The sequence below is a fragment of the Centruroides vittatus genome, unplaced genomic scaffold (genome assembly GCF_030686945.1).
Source record: "Centruroides vittatus isolate TY-2023 unplaced genomic scaffold, ASM3068694v2 contig_1168, whole genome shotgun sequence".
NCBI classification, from domain to species: domain Eukaryota; kingdom Metazoa; phylum Arthropoda; class Arachnida; order Scorpiones; family Buthidae; genus Centruroides; species Centruroides vittatus.
In genome coordinates, this window is record NW_027120749.1 from 974,489 (window position 1) to 985,792 (window position 11,304).

At 30.6% G+C, this 11,304-nt stretch overlaps 1 protein-coding gene across 1 annotated transcript in view; it reads right to left on the reverse strand.

The window, feature by feature from the left end:
* The window catches only part of LOC136981537 (zinc finger CCHC domain-containing protein 8 homolog), a 32,687-nt gene extending 22,271 nt beyond the window's left edge, over positions 1–10,416 (reverse strand). Inside the window, exons 1-3 of the mRNA XM_067277847.1 lie at positions 10,142–10,416; positions 4,370–4,470; positions 1,329–1,410 (exon numbers count right to left, since the gene is read on the reverse strand). Of these exons, the coding sequence (XP_067133948.1) occupies positions 1,329–1,410; positions 4,370–4,470; positions 10,142–10,375 (417 nt within the window). The 5' untranslated portion in view covers positions 10,376–10,416. The remainder of the gene's footprint in view (positions 1–1,328; positions 1,411–4,369; positions 4,471–10,141) is intronic.
* Positions 10,417–11,304: the final 888 nt, after the last annotated feature.

An 11,304-nucleotide genomic window follows, 5' to 3' on the forward strand; every position in this document is an offset into this window, starting at 1 on the left:
AACCCTAACCATAACCCAAAAACATGAAGAGCAAAGATAATTTTGTGTTTAAAAACACTTAAATGCCTTTCAGATGTTATACTTTGCCTTATAATTTATATGAATATGTAAAAATAGCTATTGAACCAAAGTGACATTGACATTACAAAATGAACTGATGTTGATTTAACAATAGTTCTTTTTATCTCTCTATTTTTGTAAAATTAGAAAATGTACAATTGCCACCAACTTACCTTCTTGCTTTTTAATTTTAACACATTCTTCTTCTGTGAATGTTAGAATCTAATTTTTGATGCCTTTTACCTGACAGAATGCAAACATTAATTTCCATAACCTTCTGCCTAGATGCAACATTGTGGATTGTCATTATAGTCACATGACTCAGCTTGTAATAATTGATATTTCATGACTTGTGCATTTTTTTCTTTTGTCTGAAGATATGTATAGCAGCATTTTCCACTAAAGGCTTTATAAAGAAGTTCTACATTTATTTTAATTTTTTTTCTTTAGTAAAACTTAATCTATGAAAGTCCAGGATAAAGTAGCATATATAAACTGAAATTGTAAAAAAGTAGATTTGTATTGTTTTCGCACAATGGTCTTCATATATTGAATCTACTATTGCCATATTCCATACTGTAAGATATTTACTAAAGTACGTATTTACACAAATGATGTTAGTCAGTATTATCATTGCAGCAAAAGCACACATTATTCTCTGCTGGAATAAGAATCCTATGATATTACAAGCCTAAAAATTTTTGTCCCAAATAACTTATAAACATATAAAATTTTTATTGAAAAAATTTTAAATTATGTTTTTTATTAATTGTAATGTTTATAAATGTAAAATAATAAAGCAGTAAAAATCTGTTAAAGACAAAGAACATAATGTCTAAAAAAGTTTGAAAAATAAATTAGTTCCAATTAATTAAAGAAGCAAAATTCATAATTAAACTATACATTTTAGATTAAGTTTAATTATTCAATTGTACTATACTTTGTACTATAAGAGACTCATAAAATATTACAAAATTATTATAATAGGAGTCTAATAATATCCAAAGCAATAGATTACAGAGAAATCTATTTGGAGATAATTAATATAATTCACTTATGCTTTTCAATACTGTACTGTCATTTTAATTTATAAGATTTTAAAGTATTCACTACATAAAGAAAGATATCCATTTAAGTAGAATTCATTAATATTTTAATATCATAAAGATCAATTACATTTAATATAACTTGTATTGCAACTGTTTTCTCTTAAAATTTACCTAAAAAAATAACAGATTTTAATTTAAAAATATAAAAAATTTCCTTACTTTTTCATCAAACTGGATTAGTGCATCATCCTCTTTTGATAAAAGATCCCTCAAAAATTTTTCTACTTCATGTCTATATTTTCTATAAATCATAGTAGAAGATACAGTTTAAGTATTTAATTAATTATAGTTTTAACTATGTTAAATTCATAAAATTTTTCAAGAGAAAATACAAAATATTAATAAATTCAATTGATAAAATATGTGCTACTCAATTTAATTTCACAGTCTTGTTAATTACAATTTTTGATAATATGGGTATAAAGTTCAGTTATATTCTATAAGTTACCAAAATTAACATTTCAACAAAATTGTTGTCAAATTTACAATAAGTAGATAAATTATATATACAGGGCATCCACTTAAAAAAACAACATAACATTGTTTCTTTTAACAATACAGTAGTCACACATTTATTAATTATTATTTCTTTTTTACAAACATTCATAGATTCTAATTCATTTAAACAGATCTTGCTATTCCTTGCTGCACAAAATTAGAATTGCATTCTGTAATTAGAATTTTTACTTGCAAAAGAAACTGTTCCCTACAGAATCATAAAGAAATTATTGAAATTTATGGAGAAAAGTCAATTTTACAAATAACAGATATTGATGTGGTGTTCTCAGTGAAGGCAGATGCATAAGTTTGAATAAGAACTATAATGAAAACTGTGTGCCTGCTGAGTTCCAAAACAGCTCACTGAAAACCATAAGAAATGTCAAATGGGAGTCAGTTTGCAAAATTTTCTGCAATACTGCAAAGAAAAAAATTTTCAGGAGGACATAGTGACTAGAGAAGAGACCTGGGTGCATTACTCTACCTGAGTGTAAGAGAGATTCCACAAATTAGCACCACTCAACCTGCTCAACCTCAACATTGTCCAAACCTGCTGAAAAGTTCAAACAAATTTTGTCTACCAGGAAAATCATGGCAAGTATTTTTTGGGACAGCAAAGAAATTTTGCTAGTCTATTTTTTAGAGAGAGGAAAAACAATTAATGCATCTCATTATTGAGAGACACTAGATAAACTTCGAAATTCCATCAGACAGAAAAGATATGGAAAGCTGTGACAAAAACATGTATACTTACTGCACAATAATGCAATTCCCCATACTGCCCCCTTCAGACTTCAGACTGGCTAAAAAAGTATGGATAGAAAATAATAGACCATCCTACATAGTCTAGACTTAGCACCCTCTGATTTTTACCTTTATGAGTCACTTAAGAAACTTCTGGTGACTTATACTTCTCAAATGATTATGAAGTTAAAAATAGAGTTATGGATTTTTTCAAATTTTTTTCAGAAAGGAATTTTTGCCCTTGTCTCCCACTCAAAAAAGCATTTAGAAAAGAATGACAACTATGTAGAAAAATAGCATAGACTGTATACTTTCAAATACCTATTTAATGTGTTAATGTAATTTGTTAATAAATTGTTATTAAAGATTATACCTTACTTTTGAGGCATGTCTCATATCTGTATGCCATTACCATATTTCCTTAATTGTTTATTTACAAAAATATTCTCACTCTTTGAAATAGCTGTTATAGATTTATATTAGAATTATTATTATTATTTATTTGATCAGTAAAACTCTTATTTCTATATCAAAGACACAAAATTATTGTTTTAGTTCTTCTTTATACTAATAAAAACCAATCTCTGACCTTTATCAAAAACAATAACAGTCAAAATTGGATTCAATACAAAACACAATATGAAATTAATTCACCATTCATATTGAATTAATACCAGGGCTGGTAAGCCGTGTAAAAATCTACCGACTCTGACTCATCATCTGACTCCGACTCTGACCAGAGGCCGACTTGTTACGAAAATAGACCTGGAAATTCTGATGTCATCACATGACCTCAGAATAAGATTTAATAAATAGAGTTCTAATAAAGATAGAACATAGAAACTTTTTATTCCAAAGCTAAAAGACTACTCTAAATAATGACACAGTCAATATATAAATATGTATTTGATAACTTTTACTTTCCTGGCTGTTATATATAACAGAGGAAAAGTGTAACAATTGGTCAAAAAGTGACCCCTCCTAAATTTTTACATTTTTGGACTCAGAACACTTTGAAATGTCAAGATATGCAAAAGATTCATTTTTTTTCTGTATGTATGGATGTTAGACTATGTGTAGAGCGTAATTTTGTTCACCCTGTTTGAAACCTTAATAACTTTTGTGGTTTTTAAATCAGAGTCGGAAATGGTTTAACACAGTAGTTATTAAGCTTTAAAGTGATTGAATTAAATTGTACCCCCTACACATTCCAACATCTTAATGGATTTTACTGCACTATTATAAAATTATAAAATGACAAAAAGCTTAATTTTGAGGGTAGAGAAGAGTATTATAAAAAAAATTTAAATGCTCATAACAAGTAAAATAGTCATTGAGTCCAATCACACTGAAGATATGACATGACTCCTTGTATGTCTCAATCCCATCTACCTTTAATTAAGAACCAAAATTTAATAGCATTATTACCCCTTTATACAGAAACTACTGTGCCAAATTTAGTTTCTCAAACTTTACCCATTCTGAGATATTGTTTAATATCTCAAAACAGAGAATAAAGAAATTAAACAAATTAGATGCCAACACACATACAAATTTTTTCCTTTATTTGAAAATTTTTGGGTTCAAGAGGTCTCTAAACGTGTATATTTGCAAAAAACTCAGAGGGTCAAATTTAACATGATTCCAATACTTTTCTGTTTTTATATACATAACAAGTTGGGAAGTAAAAAGGAGACAGAGTCGGCGGATTTTTTGATAACTCCGACTAAAACACCAAAACCCCAACTCCCGACACCACAGCCCCAATTAATACATTATATAATCACAATTTAGTAATTTTCGAATATCAATAACTAGGTCACATAGGTTTTTCTCCTTTATGCAATATACAAACTAGCGTATTGATTTTTGTTTAAAACTTAAAAACAATTAATAGATACTTCATACTTACACTATAAAAATTAAAACTATACTAAACTAAATGAAACTGTACTTACTTAGCAAGAACATTATTCTTAAAAGATATCTGTATTGCAGAAGAATCATTAGGTACCTTCTTCCTACTGATCAAATTATTTATTTGATTTTTTAATTTAACATATAATTCTTATTAAGAAAAATAAATATATTTATAATTGGTAACAAATTTAATAAAAATTTTATTTAATGTGCTAATTTAAAATACTCCAAATTTAAAACAATTGCCAGATTAAATCAAGTTATATTACCACTCCTATTAATAATTACTTACTTGGTATTTAAATATTAATAGTAGCAGTAATGTAGCCCATTTTATCCAGCAATCATTTGGATTTAATATAATTATTGGGTTTTGAGATGTTTATGTAAATATTCAGATATTCACATGTATTTAACTACATTAAAATTAAATTCTCATCTTTCTGTTATAAGGTGAGTTTATTTTCTTAATATTTTACTTTATTAACTAAAAGCATGGAAAATTAAAATTCATATAAAATAATAATACTGTGAATGCAAATTATGTACAGTAGAAGTTCAATAAGTCTAGCATCCAATAATCCAGAAGTGTCCAATAATAATTCAGCATAACATGCATTCCATACATCAGAACATGTGTTGACGATCCTGGGCAGAAATACAGCACATGTCTAGAAAGTAATTATTATAGTGGCATTCTGTTAACCCGATATCCAGTATGCCAGCAAATCAGATAAGCAAGCATCTCAAGCTCATTGTTGAGGGAGTTATTGCTGCACTGAGTAGGTCAAAGTTAAGATTTTCCCGTAAAAGCATTCAACACGTAGTTCTTGGAAAGGGAGTATGAGTTCTCCTTTTACAGATGAGAAATGTCAAGAGTACATGATGCTGTGCTAGTCAAAACCAGTTAGCTCATGCATGATTATTCTAAAGACATTAATGCATGGATATGATATGAGAAACAAAAATATTTACAATGCTTAGAATCAATAATTATCATGAAAACAGCTCTAGTATATTTCTGCTGTGTATGTTAATAATTAGAGTTTATCTGTATTTATATGCAATAAAAGTGTACAAAGCACAAAGTAAGAATAGTGTGTTCTTGTTTCAAACTAACCAAGGGTAGGAATAGTCTGGAAAAGTTAAAATGGCATCTTAAACAATCATAAAAGGCAGATTTATATACACAAAGATATGTAAAATTGTGACCAGGGGGTAAAAAAAAAAAAACAGGAAAACTTCCACCATCCATTAAGGTGGCATATTCAATAATCCGATACTGCATTAGTCCTAACACTGCAGGGTTTTAACAATGTGCATATGAATCATTTTAGCTTGCATAAAGTTCAATCTTCACACCGTATAATCATGAACTGTATTACCTTCAGACTGATTAAACACCATGTGTAAACAAATTAGAAGTACAGCTTGCATTGGTACAAAATATACAGAAATGTCTGCAACATTCAGATTGGATGTAACTTACTGAATTTTACAAAAATACAGAATGTCTGGTAATCCAGCATTTTTGATATTCTGCTCCCATAGGTGCTAGAATATACAAGGTGTTTGAGAAAGATCTACATTAATATAAAATTTCATTTAAAAAAAATGGTCTATTGAAATGTGGTTTATGGTAAAAAAAAACATTAACTCAGTTTTTATTACAAAAATTAAAACAAATGCTGAGGTTGTTTTATGTATATTCAGTGATCCTCAACATGTGCTTCTTTAGTTGCATGAAGAATGTCCAATTGATAACTGATTTGTGTCCAAGTGTTGATTTAATTATTTTGCCAAGTTTACTTATTTACAACTAAATAGCAGAAGGTATGATCTTTCTTATACAGCTTTTTATGTTTTTTTCAAACTTTACCAATTACTAATGCAACATTACCGATGTTATTTTTATGGTATTTGACTGAAAGTATAGGACCTTTTATTCATGCAGTGATATTCAATTGCTCATATTCCTCAGTTGATAGATTTGAATAAACATGATTTTTACTTGTAGTTGTTCTGATAAGTTTGAACTATTCAAAAGCAGTTGAATATCTGTTCTGTTCATAGTTTTTAATATTCATTTCTTTCATTAAATGATTATTATTGCTGTTAGTTTAGAATTCAAGATCTCATAAAATCACAAATTATCATTATGAATGCAACTATCCTTTCATATTATTAACATTTACAAGTGATATGTCTGAGAATGTAAAAATTTGTATTATAATCTGTTGTAAGAATTCAGTTATTAAAACACAATAAAACCATTTCATTATTTAATTTCAGGTCCTTTTAACCCAAAAGTTATTATATAGAATAGTTTCACTGAGTTTAAATAGTTAGATAGATTAAAATAATAGTTAAGCTAGGATAGTAAACATCTCTTTCATAAACAACAGCAGGATCATAGTGGTACATATATAACTATAAAAATGTTGAGATTAAACAAGTAGAACTAACTGCATAACTAATGAATAAATGTATTGGATTTTTTGGAAAGTAATTTCGTTTTTTTACCACCAGAGGAATTAGTTGCATTTTTACTTGCCAATTTCATTTTAAACCACATTGTCATTATATATTTTCACAGTTGACATTTCAAGACTTATTTGTAACAAGTCAAAAGGATGCAGGCATCGGGGCATACTAAATTACAAATAAAAATAATAATATACTGAATATTATACTGTAAAAATATAAAATAATTTATATTGTTAATTAAATTAATTTAAATAATAGCTAGGGGTGCCCCTAGTGGCCATTTTTGGCATACCGTGACAGAAAGAAAGAGACTGCCCATTTTTTCAGCTTTATATAGTAGATAAATTTTGTTTGGTTCTGTGCAATTGTTGTGTTTTTTTTTTTTTTGGTGTTTTATCAAATATGGAAAATTGAAAGCAGCATTTTTGGCATATTTTGCTTTTTTATTACCAAAAAAATAAAAATTCTGTTCAAGCAAGAAAAAAATTGTGTGACACATGGAGATGTGTTGACAGAATGACAATACCAAAAATGGTTCACAAAATTTCGTTCTGGCAATTTCAATTTCAATATTGAAGATGCACCACGTTCTGGAAGGTCAGTTGAAGCTGACGAAGACAAAATAAAGATACCGATTGAAGCAAACCACCGAATAACAACACAAGAAATTGCTAAGAAATTGAATTTGTCAAACTGAACTGTTTAAGATTACTTGAAATGACTTGGTTTCATTTCAAAGCTCAATATATGCATTCCACATGTTCTTAAAGAAACATAACTCTATCATAAACCTTATAACCAGTGAAAGTCTATTTAATTTCCTACAGCAAACGTTTTCGGATTCCACTCTGGGTCCAGTCTCAAGCCTAAATTCTCTTCAAAACGGTTTTCGACCAATCGAATACTTATTACTCCGAATCGCGTGCTATTCGAAAATTCAAAAATGTTCCATTAGCTTCTGTAGAAACTACCCGAAAAAATGTTTTTCCTGTTCACTTTATAAATCTTAAAAAGTTCAAAACTCCCTGGTTAAAAGGGCGCACACCCTCAGCGCCACACAGGAAGCGCTGCAGTAGGAAATTAAATACTTGCAGGAAGTGGCAAAAGAGCACAGTTACAGAAGATTGGTAGAGCGACTAGAAAGAAATTGTAAAAATGGCAGCCATCCCGATACTTAATGGAAATAATGAGAAAGCAGCGCAAAATATCGTACCCCTTTCGTACAACCCACTCTTAGCACCTTGTACAGTAAAATTGCCAAAAGACAAGGGATTAATACAGCGTAGAGGCGATGTCCATCTATGCTTCAACTCATGCGGAACGATAAAGATAAACCAAATAGGGACAAACTTCCAGGGGTGTACGCTATCCCAGTAATGGATAATAGATGCAATAGGGAATTGGTGTACATTGGAGCCACCAAAAGAGCGGTGGAAGTAAGATGGAAAGAACATCTAAAGGACATTGTACATGGCAGAGCTAACACCTCACTGGCAGTATATGCATCAGATCCAGAAATCATCCCAGACTTCAAGGCCACGAAACTATTGGCTACCATAAAGCATGCAGATCAAATTTGATGGTTAGAGCAGATTGAAATTTATAAGGCCTTCCAATCACCCCAGCCGATCAATGCAAAAGATGAAGTGAAGTTATTGCTAGCATGGCAGGCCCTACTGCAAAAAGAGAATACGGAGTAAAGGAAAGGAAAGAAACTTGTGGTCTTTTATTAAAGAGTTATGAACTTTTTAAGATTAAGATACAAAGTGAACAGGGAAAACAATTTTTCGGGCAAAGTTTCTACAGAAGCTAATGGAACATTTTTGAATTTTCGAATGGCACGTGATTCAGAGTATAAGTATTCGATTGGTCGAAAACCGTTTTGAAGAGAATTTAGGCTTGAGAATGGACCCAGAGTGGAGTCCGAAAATGTTCACCGTAGGAAATTAAATAGACTTTCACCAGTTATAAGGTTTATGATAGAGTTATGTTTACAACCCAGTGTTTATAGGAGTTTATTTGTTCTTAAAGAAAGAGATACTCTGTTTGTGGGATTTTAAGGGAATCTTTTTTTTTTTTTTTTTTTTTGAGATTCTACCAGACAATTCCACAATTGATTTGAAAATGTACTGCCATCAAATGGACATATTGAGTGATACTATCAAACAGAAAAGACCAGAATTGATCAACATAAAAGGGGTAGTGTTTCACTGTGATAATGCTAGATCTGACACAAGTTTGTCAATTTGTCAGAAACTGTTACAGCTTGGATGGGATGTGCTACCATGCCCACTATATTCAGCAGATCTAGCACCCTTGAATTATTATTTGTTCCAGTCTTTACAAAATTTTTTAAACAATAAAACATTTACTTCAAATGAGGATGTCAAAAATCAAAACTTTTATGAAAGTGGAATCATGCTACTACCAGAAAGATGGCAACAGGTATTTGACCAAAATAGTGAATATATAATTCAATAAAATATTTATATATATTATAAGAAAATTGTTTTTTCCACAAAAACAAACAAAAAACAAAATTATTTTCCAAACAGCCCAATATGTACAAAGACAATTTGTATGATAAATCTCAATTTTAACAGAATTCAATCAATACAATTATACGATTGCTTTAGGCATAACTAATTAAGATAAACAACTAAAATTTACAGGATAAAAACAATATTTATGTTACTTTTAATCATTGGCATAGCCAGGATTTTGTTATGGGAGGGGCCCTAGTAGAGGCTGTAATTTTCTGGGGGGGCACCAGGTTAACTGGGGGGCTGTAATTTTCTGGGGAGGGGCACCAGGTTAACTGGGGGGCCGTGCCCACCCATGCCCCTTCCTGGCTACACCCATGCTTTTAATCTAAAGGATGCCTTTTCCTTTTAAAAAAAATTGACACATTAGAATTCGTAAGCAGCATTAATATTGGTTTGTAATTTTTATTATTATATCTACTTATTAATGAAATAATCAATCACGTGATATGTTTTATAGTTACAAATTTTTATGCTGTATTGTTACATCTCATCTGAACAATTTATATGAAATTTCATTAGAACAAAACTTTTCTATGTATTACATTTATTGTGCTGTAAGTTTTGGATAGTTATAGGACAGACGAAAGGATAAAAATTTAGAAATAAATGCTACTTTGAATTTTACTATAAATAGATTGGTACAATTCTAGGTCCGAATGAAATGGGGGAACCTCCTCTAATCACAAAAGTCGCGTATGTATAGCAAATATAGAAAGTTTCGTTTTAAATTTATATTTTGTTTGTATCACTGAAAAATGCTAAAAACTACAAAAGGATATTTTCTTCTCGTAGTAATTCCAATTCTTTTTGTAATTTTTCATCGAAACACTTGCGAGTCGATAACTGTTTGTCGGATGGTTCGTTGCAAGAATCGTCACTTCCGACAGAATCGATAACAACTAAATAGTCCGTAGATTCAGGAATTAAAAATTCAGAATTTGATTTATCGTCGACATTTTCCACCTCCTTCGAACATCTCCCACCGTCGATCTCTTTTCTGGCTTTCGCCATTTTGAACTCAACCTTTTATAAGGGAAACATGTTGCCAACTCACAACATACGGTACGTCATTAATCTAGCATATATATTCGCTACAATTATTTTTTAATTATTACAAAATCACACTGTACTAAACTGATTAAAAAATTCTAAAATAATATACAGTATAACGAAAGTAGTCAGTTGGTTACAGTAATAGAATGAAGATTATTTTAAAACTTTATCAGATTGTTCTATACTGTTAACTTTTTCACACCGTCATTATTAAAATTCGATAATGATAGGAATATCTAGTTTTTCTCCAATTGCTCTTGTTATCTTACAACTGATTGCTCTTGTTGTCTTACAACTGAAAAAACTTCCGACACTTAAAAAACTCATTTCACTCTCCACCCTGTGGGCATCGTAAAGATCTTTTTCTCCGTAACCATTGTAGGTTCGGTAGGGCCTGCAATAGCGTCGAGCGGGTGGTCCTCCATAGCGGTAGGCTGATGCCTTAATCGCATTGTCCAACCGGCTATCGGCCCACCAGTGACCAAGCGGTCTTCGTTCCCTGAACACTGGGAATTCGGTCATGGGTTCGCGCCTCGCTCGGCCACGTGGAGTTTTCCGGGTTTTCTCCACGTCTATAATGCCTAAATAGGGGCCAGTTTACCTTAAAAGACCTCTCGGAAGGCAACCCCCTAGGCAGATCGCCCAAGTGTTGCGTTGCCATAACTTAAACAACAAACGAACAAACCAACCGGCTATCAAGGAAAAATAACAATAGCATACGGGAAGATGTTGTCAAAGTTGAATCAAAATCTGTAAATATAAAAATGGGTCTTAACTAATCTGTTTTACTTTTTTGGAACTGAAATATTGGATGTCCATAATTCGTCTATTTCGACAATTTTACGAAAAATTAGTTATGCTTTATGATAACTTTTATAAAAATGTAA